Raw genomic sequence first — 15,457 nt, forward strand, 5'->3', positions numbered from 1 at the left:
AAGACATGTTTAGCTTTTGGAGGGAAATGACTTGCTCGGGTTTCTGTAGATCCGGCTAACATTTCTCGGACAGCTTTGGATCAAATGACTTTATTTAGCACGTCTCAAATCTGCTATTCATCCAGACACAAATCCAGACCAAGAACTTTGTGTCCTGGAAGAACATCTCTTCAGCTTTCTCACACACTTATTTGATGCTTCTTCTTTTTTTTTTACTTTTTTTTTATTGAGTCAGGCACAATGAGTTTCCAGTCAATATTTTTATTTATTTTTCCCCTTTCCCTCCCTCCCGGTCCTAGCTAGTAAAATAAATAACTAATTAAATAAGATAGATACCTGTATAGGTAAAAGTAAAGTAATATAGATAATATTAAAAGAAAATGTATAGATAAGGGAATAAAGAATAGTAACAGTAATACTTGTACCCATATACTCATATGTATACCCACATGTACACATGCACATACATACACGTACCTACCTACATACATACATGTATACAAACATATATTATATTATGCTTCTCACCAAAACACATGTTGATTTCGACTTTCAGTTTTATTTTGAAATGTATCACCTCTGCCTTGTGTGTGTGTGTGTGTGTGTGTGTGTGTGTGTGTGTGTGTGTGTGTGTGTGTGTGTGTGTGTGTGTGTGTGTGTGTGTGTGTGTGTGTGTGTGTGTGTGTGTGTGTGTGTGTGTGTGTGTGTGTGTGTGTGCAGGGCCGGCCCTCGGCATAGGCAGTATAGGCGAATGCTAAGGGCGCATCAACCCATAGGGGGCGCCGAAAATTAAAAAAAAAAAAAAGTTAGAAATCAAAAAATAATATTTTTTTTTTATTTCATAACAACACAATTTCCCGATTTTGGATCAACAAAGTACATCTTATTATCTTATACTAACAGAACTACGCCTATATTGCGTACAGCACCCATAAACTATGAAAAAAGAAAATCTGCTTACAGTTCTGTTTCATATGGGTGTTGAGAGATGTATCCATAGATCTCCTAATGTTGCTCTCAGTGCACCAGATTGATGCTTTTAACTTCAATATAAAAAAAAGTCTTCCCGGGGGTGCATGCCCCCGGACCCCCCTAGAGGAACCCTCCCCACTTAAATCATGTTCAAATGGATAGGATTGTGTCAATATCTTTGTTTTTGTGGTCATGCCACAATCATGCACGTGTGAATCATAGTGAGTGTCTGCATTTGGGGGGGGGGGGGGGCGCCAGCTAAAATCTTGCCTAGGGCGGCAAATTGGTCAGGGCCGGCCCTGTGTGTGTGTGTGTGCATTTCCCCTCTGTGGGACTAATAAAGGGATCCAGAGACAAGCAAAGGAAATGCTAAAACTCTTTCCCACCCTATAGCACCTGTTCTTTGCTTGTTCTTTAAAGCGAGAAGCAGCAGAGTGATAAGAACAGAATAATAAATACTCTATTGATCCCAATGTGTGATTTCTGTGCGTTTCAGCAGCATAACAAGACAAGGCACGGTGACCAGGTGATGTTGACCTCCTGGTCGTACCTGGAGTCGTTGGGCGTTTGTTCCTCACCTCTCAGTAGTTAACGCACCCTCCCCCGAAGGTCACCTGTCTGGACAATGTCACCTCAGCCACGTTTGACCCCTCCCTCAGAGGTTAAGCAACACCTGCAGCCTGTGAGCCCCTCAGGAGGTCAAGGGTCAGGGTGAACTGGAGTTAGTGTGCAGAATGAGCCTTTAGAAACGTGAGATACCGTCAAGGCTCCTCCTCCCTCTCGAGCCGCCGTGTGAAACCCGTCACACGGCGAGTTGACATGAAGGTGCTGGTTGTGAAAGGAAGAGTGAGGAGCTCTTAATGTCCTCTGCCGGTCTCAGCACGTTCACAACAACCACCGAAGCTTTACCTCGCATGGCGCTGGGTTTAAAAACCTCTTCCAGACATCTGCTGACTTCAGAGACATGACTCCTCAAAGTGCACGTTTACTTTTGTGAATAACGGACGCTTTGATGAGTCAAACATCCCCAGGCGATTGGCTTGTATCTGGAGATGGTTGTCAGAGTTTAAATTAATAGTAAAACTTTTAATCATTGCTTTAATAACTGATCAAAGGCCCAAAAACATGTCCAGCACTCTCTAGTCTCTTCTCAATAACCCAGTACACACAATTATCAATCTTTAATTGCAAATAGAACATGATATTCAGTGTGTGTGTGTGTGTGTGTGTGTGTGTGTGTGTGTGTGTGTGTGTGTGTGTGTGTGTGTGTGTGTGTGTGTGTGTGTGTCGAAAGGCAAAGATACGTTAAACCCACTGCAGCCTTGCACTTCGCCAGGAGAGGTCGCTGTAACTGAAGCTTCGAGAAATTAACCTATTTCCGACACAATTGTCAAAGTGGTCGACGCTTCATTCAAAGCTTCATTTTGCCATCACTAACACGGACGAGCAGAGACGAGCATATGGCGAGGCAGGGACATGGACACGAAGAGACGACGGGTAGCAGGGACATGGAAAGACGACGAACAGCCATGGCGCACAGGGGAAGACTAAATACACAGAAGGGCAATCACAGGACAAGACACAGCTGGGCAGGGGAGGCAGGAACACAACAGGTGAACACGATCAGCCAATCAGACACACCAGGGAAACTGACGACAGGAAGGCAAACACCGGGAGAAGGACCAGACGAGACACAAGAGGAAAACATTTCAAAATAAAAGGTGGAAAATTAAAACAACATAAATCCATACCATGTATTTATTACATGTACAGCACTTTGGCCCGACCAAAAATCGCTTTTAAATGTAAATAAATAAACTTTGATTTGATTACATGTATCTTAGCTTAGTTGAGTTGAGTTTGGGTTTTGATTAGCTTAGCTTACCCATAGCTACGTTTAGGTTAGCTAAGTTTAGTTTACTTTGATTAGGTTTAGTTTGGTTAAAGTTGGCTTGATTTGCGTTGATTTGGATTACTTAAGTCTAGTTTATTTTAGTCTAGTTTGGTTAAACTTAGTTGAGGAAAGTTATATTAGTATTACTAAGGTTCGGGATTCACTGCAGGCTGCAAAGAATGGCATGGAAATGAACTCTCAAGTAAAGAGATCATCAAAAGATAACTCCACCAGTATCTTGTTCCTTTGGACTCATCGCCATGACGATAACAGGAGCCACTTTTCTCTGTCGGTTGATTCTTCGCCAAACTAGAAACTGTCCCAAACAGGAAGAGGAAGACAAACACGTCCTTCCTCTCTGCTGCTAAAGATGTGAGATAACTCCTGCTGAGAGTTTCAGCGACGAAAGCCAAAAGCGACTTCCTGACTGGCACCGTGATGAGAGGACAACGAAAACACCTGGAGGACGAGGAGAGGCTGGAGAGACGGGTAACATCTCGTGTCTCTGTGTGTGTGGTGCATCGAAAACACTGTTGTTTAAAAAGTCAATCAACCCTTTGGAATAACCGGCATGTTCGTCTGATCTTCACCTACGTTACAATAATACACAAACTCTATCTGTATTTAACGACGAGCACACACATAATTACTTTGGAGGATTTACCAGGCATCGAATCCAAGGGTTCGCTTCGAATGTTTAATGGGTCTGTTCAATAAAGACATGAAAGATTATAAATGTTAATTAGCTAAAGTGTCGTTGTTTATTGTTATCAGACAATGATACAGATTATTCAATTATTATTTAAATATTTCGTTTAGTTATTGCATTCATTTGTATAGTACTGTATCATGTCTGTATCATCTTTTGTTTCATTTGTATTTTCTTTGGTTTTACACGCTCGAAAAAAATAAATAAACTAAACTGTGTCTATAGTTGTGACTTTAGCGAAGATCAGATCATATTTAATGAACAAATCATGACTCAAACATTATTCAAAAGGGTTCACGTACCTTTCTTACCACCGTCACCAGCCCAGCTACATTAACGCAACATGTCAGAACATTATTGTATGTTCGTGTCTAGTAAAGTAACACGATGGCTTATAATACCCTATGCAAGATTAAGAGACACTAAAACGTTCCTTATTTTTGTTGACAACCGTTCAAAACCCGTCACTAATCCACGGGGACCCCCTCAGTGGGTCCTTTTCAACGTTCAAAGACTCCTGGAAGTCTCATCAAGGCCTGGTTCGGGAGGGAGGGGGGGGTAATTACATGCAGTGAAGCCTGTCTTACCTCCCTGTGATTACTGAAAGCTAAAGGCTAATCTTAACCACTTACCGACCAATGATGACGCAGCAGACTCTGGGCATGACGAGCCTGGGTATTAATATCAAGCTCTGACGGAGAGGAATAGTGGACGTACGAAAAGCAGGGTTTGTGTTTGAGCAGATCTCCAACAACCAAATAGTAAACGTGTGAAGAAAGTGGAAGACGTGTTTTTTGATTTGGATGGAAATTAGGACTCCTCTCTACAAGATGAATCTAAATTCACCATGTATAAAGAAGTCATCATTGCTTGTAACATTTGAACTCGTAGACAAATAGCCTTATATCACTTTATGTTGTTTCAATCCTAATCTTTTGGATGGACGAGTTATTCTTCACCAAGAACAATGTGTGTAAGCTGGCAATGCTCTCATGCACCTGCGCCTTAGTTAGTCCTTCTTTCAGAGTAAGCCCCATCAGAGGATCTAAAAATAGAAATATCTGTATAATTGAACTGAAACCACGGTCAAATCGAGATTAAAAGTTAAAGGGGACCTATCTTTGTACGTCCCCGGTGTGCCAGGGAACTCACCAAGTGTCCGAAAACACAACCCTCTCTCTTCTCCTCCGTACCCACATCTCTAAAAACGGGGCTGCAACGGATCTGATACAGACTGATCCAGATTGGAAAATAGTCAGTGACGAGGAGCTCCGCCTATATGGCCAACTCTACACCAATCAGGGGATTGAGAGGTTGCCGTGGGTAACAGCATGGTAACATGACGCTCGTAACCGGCCCCCTCCTTTGCAGGGGGGCGTGGTCAGCTGCAGCGCAAGCAAAGGGCCCTTCTCACTTCTCTTATTTTTCATTTCCTCGCTCCTCGGTCTCGGTCTCACCGGAAGTTGATTTGTCTGCGCCATCTTCAGTGGCGGTTCTAGACCAATTTGACTGGGGGGGCCACTGGGGGGGCCACTGGGGGGGCCACTGGGGGGGAAGTTATTTTCTGAGGGGGGCACAATAAATGCAGGACGAAAAAGAGAACTAGACAGTATGAAGTATTGCGCATAAGAAAACAATGCAATACAGTTATTGGTATTTGTTTCAGTACACTTATTTACTTCAGATAAAAATAAAGGCAATGAACAGTTACATCTCTACTTTACATAAGGGTGTCTGCACAATCTCACATTCCAGCAACAAAATCCTGCGGTTTTTGGCAAACCGAGTACCAGAAAATATACATTTAAAAAATAAAATAAAATAAATGTCATTGTTAGGGGGGCCACAGGGGGTCAGAGGTCAGTGTTAGGGGGGCACTAACCCCCCTGGCCCCCCTAGAACCGCCCCTTGCCATCTTGAGTAGCGTCCCAATGGCCTTATTTTTGCCGGAGGAGCGAGGAGTGATAATGGAGGAGCTATAATCGAGAAAAATACATGAACCTCACGGGAGTCACTCCTCAGTTTATACGGTGTTTTGTTTCAATTCACGTTTCATTTAGTTACAAATATGTGATATATCTGAACAACAAATCATTTTATTCATTTTTTGGAAACATTTTCATGATCGCTTTTTTCGTTTTACATTTTCATTTATTGTCATTTCCATTCAGTCATTAATTGCTATTAAAATGTTAATGTGCTGCATATCCAAACAAACAAAGTGTGCACTCCAATGAATATTGATCTAACTATTGTTCGTTTACACATTTTAAGAATGGCGTTTATCTTTTTTTCGAATGAGTTCTTATTTTATTTTATTTATTGAGGTCTACAACAGATGATACAAATGTTTGTGTCAGTAAATGTGCACTAACACAGCGGGGACAGAGCTGCTGTCAGACGATCAGCTGTGCAGCGTCATCACACTGACGTCGCTTCACGTGACAAATTTCCCTGCTTCTCGTGGCCCTTTCCCATTTCTCTAACTCCCCTCCTCGACTCCTATCCTCGATACTTAGTCCCGCCCACAGGAGATGCGAGCGGAGGAGCCGAGGAGGGGAACCGAGGAGAGAGGAGGGGAAGCAGCAGGCGGTTAGAGAAATGATAACTCCTCTCCTCTGAGCGGTCATTTTAAAGAGACGTCCATTAATGATGACAGGAGGCCGCAGTCCTCAGTCTGATGGACAGATGTGTTCAAGACCACTTCTATATTTACTTTGATTCATTCACAGTGCGGTATAATGAGACGATAACAGGCTACATATGAGGACACATACACACATATATATATATATATATTTATATAAATATATACAATTTTCAGAATCAAACAGAGCACTCTCATAATAACGTAACACTCCCCCCCCCCCCCCCCACAGAAAATAAATTACGGGCCAAAAGTTTTATTTACAACAAGTATTAAAAGTAAGCAGAGGACACCAAACCAACGGAGACCTGTCTGTCCGCTGCATCTACGCACACACTGTACCACACACAACTACACACTGTACCACACACACGCACATACAATAGGCAAAACTCAAATAAACAACACACAACTTAGGTATTCTTTCTTTCTTGATAATGCCTATCTTCACAATTTAAAGCAGGGATGGGCAACTTTGATGGTGGTGGGGGCCACATCATTGATGTACTGGCCACCAGGGGGCCGCAGATTAACTTGGAACACACACACAACAATTCCATGTGTTGTATGTAATTATTAACAAATATACTAAGTCTGACATCTTCATTGACATTTTACAATCAAAGGGAACATCCCCCAAAAAATGGGAACATCCTCTAATAAGCTCACTAAACAAATATCAGAAATGTTATTTCATTTTTACAAGTGGCATGTTTGTATTGAACAGGTTATTAAACAGTGGAATACAACTATTTTAAACTATTGGAAAGCACGGAAAATGTGTGTGTATTGAGATTAACCATTAGATGACATACACATGAAGTCATGAACACTAACCCAGACATTCGTTGTCTAACTTGAACCTAAAACACTTGTAGCCAGTCTCTGCATTCCCCTTATTCCACAATGAGGGGAAAGTCAACACAGACACCTGTCAGCCCGCACTCTGCTGTTCCTCAGCACCACTCCCCCTCCCTACCGCTGAAATTATGAATGAAAAGCGTAGTAATCATAGATAACACGGCAGGGTCCGTGACAGTTAGTTTTCATCTGATTTCAAATAAACAATGTCTTGGTTTTAAGAATATTAAACTTGTTTCGCCAAATTCAGATGATAAAAACAACTTTTAAGCTTGTAAAGGCATAATTACAAGAGGCAACTTAACGTCACAGCTGGAATAACAACAGCCGGTGTTTCTTGTGAGGGTTTCCCCGGGAAACAAACACAATACACACAAATGTCACAGATTATTTCGCGGTATTTTAAATCATCGACGCAGCTCGCGACGTAACTAGGAGTCTAGTGGACGGTATCAGTACTACAAGTAAAAATTAAAATAAAAAAAAATAAAAAAATAAATAAATTTACATTTTTTTTAATTAATTACGTTGTTTATAAATTAATCTGAGGGCCGCAAAAAGAGGAGGTGGGGGCCGCATGCGGCCCGCGGGCCGCCATTTGCCCATCCCTGACTTAAAGGGTACTTGTACGGTTTGTATGTACGCGGTTACGAGTACGGTTGAGTACGGTTAAAAACTGTTCCTCGACGGCGTCCCTCAACAGGTTGCCCATCACTGTGGCGTCAGCACAGGCGCCGTGGGAACTGTAGTCCTTTATAGTGCGTTGACTACAGACGTCACAATTAGGTGGCCTTTCTTATCAAATTTAAATACTGGCTCTAACAGTGTGTGTGAGGCTCCGGAGACGCCGATGGTATGTTTCTCCGGTGTTTATTGTGTGTTATGAACTTGATCTGTTGCCTCACTTTGTGAGAGTGCTGTTGCGCAATCGACGGCTTGTTACGCAGCGTGGTCGGCCTGCGCTCCGTTTGCTATGGACAGCGCAGGTGGTGTTCAGGTGAGGGTTTCTCTGGTGCCTGTTTCCAAGTAGAGATACACACTCTCTTATTAATTCATTTAAGTTAATGATGTGGTTTTAAAATAACTCACAATGTATCCTTTTAATTAAAATACCCTGAAAAGGCAGGAATGTGACTGAGTTTGTGTTGTTATTATTATTATTATTATTGAGAATGCAATGAGGCATGCAAAATGTTTGTAAGTTGTGTTTGCATGTGAGCTAACATTTGTTTGTCCTTTGTGTTTTGAAGGTTTTCAACCTGATTCTTGGAGTTGTCTTAAAATAAATAAAGACAACAATTCGAGTTGTCCAAGCGTCCTCTGTTGCCCTGCAGCCTCTCAAGTTCGGGCTAAATCACTGAATACAGGCCAAACCCCTGAAGGACTTGACACACATGATCTACCGCCCCTGCCCAATCTGTGTCGCGAGCAGGGGGGGTGGGGTGGTGCTAGTGGGCGCCGGAAACCTCGCAGTGGCGGATAAACTGTGGCGCCCTTACACTAATTGCACCGCAGTAGCGCGTATACCTTCAGATGAGGAGGTGAGGCCCCTCATAACTGCATGAACCCATGTGGCACGATACGACTCAGTACATTTTTGGTAATTGTTATACTCTTCCTTTATAAGAATTGTATAAATTGGAAGGCTGACTAGATAATCAGCTCGTCGGTGATGTGCAGCCCATGCGTGGTGAACTGCCAACCTGTACGTCAATCACGTGGCACATGCCTTAGTAAGGATGAATGATAGGCTAACTTAAATTATTTTGTTTTTTTAAATGAATCTTTTTATTTATTATTTATTTTTTAAATGCCATGCGATCTACCAACACGTTCTCACTCCCAACCCGTCACATGTTGACGGTCAGTCAGGGTCCCTCCCCGTTACACTATTACGCACAGGGCACCCCTTGAGAGTCAGTTTTCAACGGGCAGGGCGTCCCATTGACTTACTATTGTGTGTTTTGCAACATGTGGCACGTCTCTACTGAGAATTGTAGTTTTAAAAGACGTTTTCGTATTTCCCATAATAAGAAGTTGCCAGTATTAAACTGTGTACATCCCTGGAGGTTTAGGGGACAGGAAACACTCACATTTAAAACATATAATTAATAAATGGGTGAAAATTGCTTGTGCCCATTATGGGCAGTATTACTATATATACCCACACGACAGCTAAGGTCAGAAGAGCTTTATTTAACAGCTGGTCTTATGTCTGTGACCCCTGTTGTTCATTGATAAGTCTGAAACATGCACTTGTCAAGGTTCAGAGGCACATTTTGCAAATATGGCAGTAGCCATCGATCAGCTTAAGATAAGATATACTTTATTGATCCCAAGTTGGAACATTTGCGTTACAGCAGCATGTGTAACAGTTGTAAATATGCAGTGGTGTTTATTTGTAAATCATTTAGTATAATCAAACACATTCTGTGTTTTATATTTAATAATTCTGTGTTCTTTATTTATTGAATATTCAATACCTGACAAGGCCGGAGATGAAAAACTTGGGTCGCAGCTTCCTCAACAGTGCATCACAAGACATCTATCAATGTGTGTGTATACCTCCACCATTAAACTGTCGTATTCTGCACATTTCTTATGCTATTTACATACATCTTATAAGAGTATAATACATATGTATAATATCAGTTAAAATAAGTGCTTAAACATACAATAGTTAACATTGCAGGAAAGCAATATATTAGTACTTTGTCAGGCTTAATATTTATACCCCCAAAGCTTTTTTCTTATGCAAAATAAGACCTTAACCTAAAGTATTCTTTAATGTTTAAATAAAGCCTTATTAGTTTATCTGTCTGTGTCTCCTGCTAATATCTAATAATAAAAATAATACATGTCAATAACATGCTTTAACCACTAGGTGTCCCTTTGTATCAGCTGTGCACCGTTATGGTGTAAATATACCAATATACTGATTGGATCAAATGTAAAAGTCAGCCGAATTAGTGTTGATACTGCAAGGAGACGTATTGTGTGAAGAGAAATTGAAGATGTTGTTTGATTGTTGATATATTTATGATCCACGTCACATATTCAGTTTTGGCGGCAGTTGTTCCTGTTTGTCTAGAAGTCTTCTCATCAGGGCTCTATAAATAGAGAATACGACAGATATGTAATATTTAATGCAGCCGAACCGTGTATTACAATGCCGTTATGTGATGACCTCCAAAGAGAAAAGCAAGCACACTCAGAATAAAGTATTTTATTTTTTTTTAAATGTTTTTAGATTTCACATCAACAGGAAGTCCGGTTAACTAAAATGTCCGTGCGGAACAATACCCCAACCCATAGATCCGTGGGTGAATAATGTCAATCACCACATTACACACATTACACACATTTACATTTGAATTTACATTAAAGTATTTCGTGAGGCCTTCTAAAATGTTTTTAAATATAATTAATGTTGTAGTTGAAGAGTTTGTAAATTATTGCGGTGCCTGGCGATTTAATACATTAATGTAGCCTTTGTTTCTGCTAAAAGAGGCGTTGACCTGGGGCAACAAGAAAATCGGCGAAATCGAGTGTGACTATTACAAAATTATTATTATATTAATATTGACAATAACAACTGACCGTCGGGGAGCGTTCTCATGGCGTCTATTGTCAATGCTATGGGAGGTCTATGAAGGTCTATGGGACGCCCTGCCCATTGAAAACTGACTCTCAAGGGGTACCCTGGTTGGGAATGAGAACGTGTTGGATCTACCCACACTACCTTTGCGATCGACGTATTGGGCACCCCTGACCCCTAGGGGGAGGAGGAAGTTAAAGTACAAAACCTTGCGACCTTCTTTCTTCTTTTTCCTATAGTAAAATCAAAAGCAATCAAACAATGAAAACACAACATCTGAAAAACATTGTTCAGTTGAAATCAGATTAATAACTTATTAACATCTTTGTTCTGGACAATCTGTGACACTGTTTAGTATTTGGTCAAAACTCACCCCTGGTATAACTGAGAAACTATAAATCACACAACGAAATTCAAGAAGGGGGACGGTGGAGATTAACAAGGAGTCAGGCAGTCAAAGGTTTTCTGAATCTGTTGCCGTCTCACGTCAACCTGTAAGGGATTTAAATGCTTCAATGATGCCATTTTTTAAACTAATTATGAAAAGGGTGTAAAGGGTTTCTTCCCTGTCTTTGAGCCTTTCCTCTTCTCTCTCTTTAAGGATTCTCTGTTTTGCCTCTTCTATGGCCCTCTCTGCTATCTGGAACATTTCATTGGTGTAATGGCTTCCTCCGTTCTTCTCTGCTATGTTTCTGATCTTGTTGAGCAGCTCTCTGACCTGAGAACGATCCTTCTCTTCATTATTGAAGACGTGGTACTGCCCGTTACATCTGTCAACAAGTTCCTGCAGATCTTCGCTTTCCTTCAATAACTCTTCGATAGTTTGGTCTTCGAGCTGATCACCGTAGGTAAAGAGAACCATGCTGTATCTGTCGGCTTTCTCTCCAAAGATTTCCTGGATCTTCTGAACCGACTGTTTTTCTTCATCTGTGAATCTGTCCAGTCTGATGACGATCAGGAAGACGTGCGGTCCAGGAGCAGCAAAAACAACGCTCTGAATAATATGTTGTCTGGTCTTCTCTTCATCAGTGCTGGTGTCAAACAGACCTGGAGTGTCAATGACAGCAACCTTTTGTCCATCCACTTCCCCAAAGGCCTTCGCACAGGCTTTAGTAAGAGATTTAAAAGAAACCTTTGATTCAAAGTCCTCTTTTCCCAGAATGGTGTTTCCTGTGGCGCTCTTCCCAGCTCCAGTTTTCCCAATCATCACAATCCGGACAACCTCATCATTGTGGTAGTATGCATCGCCCGAGTATTTGTTGTGGCAGTTTGAAGAAGGTTGAGACGAACAGTCTGAAAAACAGAAAAAATAGATGTATTGCTGTCTTCATACGTTTGTTACAAACACAATGGTTTAACCTTTGAGGTTCCAAATAGAACCTGTTATGGTTATACAAATAAACCACAAGGAGTGCCTGTCAGACCCTCTAACATCTGATATCCCCTCTCTTTGTACATTAACACATCAAACCAAACAATATAATCTAAAATCACATCACATTCAATCAGAAGGAAACCCAACTTGTGCGGGAGCATTGGCAGAACACAGGGAATCACACAAGGAACAAATAAAACCTCACACCAGGAACCAGAGAGGATCAGAGACGACGTATCGAAAGCGAACACGAGGGGAGACATATATCAGACAAACAGGCGGGAAACACAAAGAGAAACCAGACGGAGGTAAATGGATTTACAGCTCTTTATCAGGTCTTCTGGACCCCTCAAATCTCTTTTCATACTCTGAGTCATTCACCCATTCACACCCCATTCATGCAGAGCAGCACTACTTGGTCTAGGGAAGCTAACACTCACGTCACACACACACACCATTGGCAATCAGGAGCAACTCAGGGTTCAGTATCTTACCCGAGGAATCGTCGACATGTTGACGGCTCGGGCTGGGCTCTAACCCAGAACATCCTGGTTGAAAGACGACCGCACTCCCAAGCAGCCAAAGTCGCAGGAACACTTTTCAAAAGCAAACAAGACAAGTGAAAAACAGGATCATGACAGACACACGGTCGGATTCCAGATGTCCCTGATAATGCAGTCAACATAATTCAGCTCGGAAGGATTCGGCGGGGGAATGACCGTGAACTATAGGAGAGTAGCTGGAAAGGGGCATAGGAACTCGGCAGACAGCCTTCGATTGAAACCGTGGTGGAGCAAATGCCGTAAAAAGAGGAAGGCAGGTATATATACACCAAGCAAGTTTTTATTTAGGAAAATCTGATAACCAATACAGTTGAACACCAAAACAGGGGGACCCGGCAAGGTCAAACAGAACAAAGAAATCTGAACTGAGTACAGACCAGAAGCGGATTATTAGCACGACCCAACAGGAACCAGATGGGATTATAAACAAAGAATCGACAGCAGTGATATTGCTAGTTTTTTTTATCGCCAATTTGCACGTAATTTCATATTGTTGTTGTTGTTTTGGGTCGAAGGGGGCGCGGCAGGCAGGCAGCTGGGTGGAAGGTCTCTCACTCAAAGAAGGGCGGGGGGATCTCAGGTCGCCTCACTATGGGGGAGAGAGAGGGGGGGCGGCGGGTACACTATCTCTAACACCTTCGATGTTTATAAAGTAGTTCTAATTAGTAAAATTAATCTCACGCCTCGAACGGCCACCAAATTCATTCTTACAATATAAATAGTTTTGGCGGAAATATATTTTTCCTTGCCTGGGTTGAATGAAACAATAAAGAATTATTTAAAACCTGACTACGTTAAATTGGTATAGTCTTGACCTGTAGTTGGCAGTGTTGGGGGAGGGGTACGCTATGCATTGATTCTCGGGTCGGACATTAATACCTACGGTGATGGAGAAACAAAGACACAAGGCATCAGGTGCTCAGTTTAGAAAGCAAAGTAAAGAAGAAGTAGAGAAACGCTCAAAAGGTAACATAATTATTTAGTTGGGCTATATTAAAGGTGGGGTAGGTAAGTTTGAGAAACCGGCTCGACTGCGCTAGAATTTGAAAATACACAACCGGAGAAAATCTGCCACTTCCTCACAGAGCCCCTCCCCCAACACACAGGAACGCGCACATGACCAATGAGGGCACGAGATAAGTTTGTGCCCCGATGGAAGGCTGACAGGCAGGTAGGCCATCCAATCGGATTGGTTGTACTTTTTACAGTATTACGGCTTCTACAGCTGACATGTTTTTATGTATTTTTTGTCAAAGAACTTCAGATATTCATTGCTATCGGGATGTTAAGAGCATTCCATGGAATATAACAAAAAGTGTATCTCGAGCCGGTTTCTGAAACTTACCTACCCCACCTTTAAGCGTGTCATTAAATTATGTCGTAACCTTAACTCCATTGCTGCTTCTTAGCCAGTGTTTCGTCGTCAGTTCAGCAACTAACATTGGAATACTTTTCCTACAATTTGTTCTCATTGGATAGATTTAGAACTGAAACCATTATACTAAATATAAATGGCATACTGTACCGAATATTGGAAACCCAAACGTACATTTTACATTCTGGCCTGAACTGAGATGTTACAGCCAAGAAACTCTACAAAGAGAAATGTTAAGGCTGCATTCACACACTAACAAATTAAAGATCAATTTATATGAACACAATTATAAACTGTATACATTTCGACCAAATAAGAAGGGAAATGAAAGTAAGCACACTGAAGACCAATAATAGTTTACAAATAAGTCCTTGATCGTCACATTACTGATGAAAACAATGCAAAATATGAATGCACGAATATTCAAAAAGTCACCTGTGTCCCCGACAGATAAAGGATATAAAACATGTTGACCCTCACCTACCGTCTTTGTTAATAAAGCTTTCCATTAGTGGTGTGTAGAGACTAGCGGAGGTGCTGGTTTACAGTGAGGTAAAGACTGAGAGGTAAGACACTGTTTGAAACAATTCCTTTTGTATGAGCTGCATGCAGCGAACCACGCCCACTACAGACTGGGTGTGTACGTGTTCTTTTACAGGCTGTTCATCCATCGAGACTAAATCAAACTTTGTCTTTGAGTGATGTTCTTTAATTCGTTTTAAATGCAGTACTGTCTTTATATGTACAAGAGAAAGTACATGTTTTGCTGAATGTAGTCTTCAGTGTTTCCAGTCATGTCAAGTCTTTTTTATTCACACATCCCAACATCTAAAATCACAACCTCTCCAACAGAACCTTTCATTCTTAGACCCTAGATTGTTAAGAGTAAAAAACGGCCCCAAAAAACCTTAGATGGTAAAAGGAATGCGTAGAAACGTTGACGTGTTTACAGAAAGACCAACAATGCAAAATGACATTATGGACGATCGGGATGACAAAGTTAAACACTAAGAACTTTTCTACATGTTGGTATGTCGCTTTATTAAAAACGGTTTTAATGTAGCCTACAACAGATCCACACAGTCTGCGCATAACACACAGGAAAAGCATTATTTCACAATCTGTTACTTGTCGTGTTTTTTCTCAGCTCTCCGATGATCGTTGGAACTTGTTGATTCACGCCCTTTATTGTTCTGTTTTCAGCACAGCTTGAATATCCAGTCCACCTGCATGTTCAGTGTTCATTTAGATAGCTAGAGACAGCAAAACCGGTTCACCCTCCCTTCAGCATTTACAAGAAAGGCCACTGTTCTTTTAAAAGCCACAACAACCAAAATGCATGTCGAGAGTGCAGCCAGCTCTTTGGATGGCCACTCTTAGTTTCTCTCCACGACAAGATGGCAAATGTGCATGTGTACATATTATTCTGTACTTTTACAAGATTGTAAACCCTCAAAACATTT

The 15,457-nt window shown here is 41.5% G+C and overlaps 1 protein-coding gene across 1 annotated transcript; it reads right to left on the reverse strand.

Moving 5' to 3' along the window:
• Positions 1–10,377: 10,377 nt before the first annotated feature.
• On the reverse strand, positions 10,378–14,546 carry LOC117462672 (GTPase IMAP family member 9-like). The gene is made up of 3 exons (XM_071206231.1): positions 14,479–14,546; positions 12,551–12,652; positions 10,378–11,974 (listed from the first exon to the last, which is right to left on the reverse strand). Exons 1-3 carry the CDS (start codon positions 14,501–14,503, stop codon positions 11,169–11,171), a joined length of 933 nt encoding a protein of 310 aa, XP_071062332.1. The 5' UTR covers positions 14,504–14,546; the 3' UTR covers positions 10,378–11,168.
• Between the last annotated feature and the right edge of the window lie 911 nt (positions 14,547–15,457).

The sequence above is a fragment of the Pseudochaenichthys georgianus genome, chromosome 17 (genome assembly GCF_902827115.2).
Source record: "Pseudochaenichthys georgianus chromosome 17, fPseGeo1.2, whole genome shotgun sequence".
NCBI classification, from domain to species: Eukaryota; Metazoa; Chordata; class Actinopteri; order Perciformes; family Channichthyidae; genus Pseudochaenichthys; species Pseudochaenichthys georgianus.

Bases quoted from the DNA above. Each gene is read 5' to 3' on its own strand.
- LOC117462672 (XM_071206231.1), bottom strand. From the start codon at position 14,503: ATGGAAAGCTTTATTAACAAAGACG. The intron at 12,653-14,478 runs GTAGGTGAGGGT...GCTTTTGAAAAG, and splicing joins AAGCTTTATTAACAAAGACG to TGTTCCTGCGACTTTGGCTG. The intron at 11,975-12,550 runs GTAAGATACTGA...TCTGTTTTTCAG, and splicing joins ACATGTCGACGATTCCTCGG to ACTGTTCGTCTCAACCTTCT.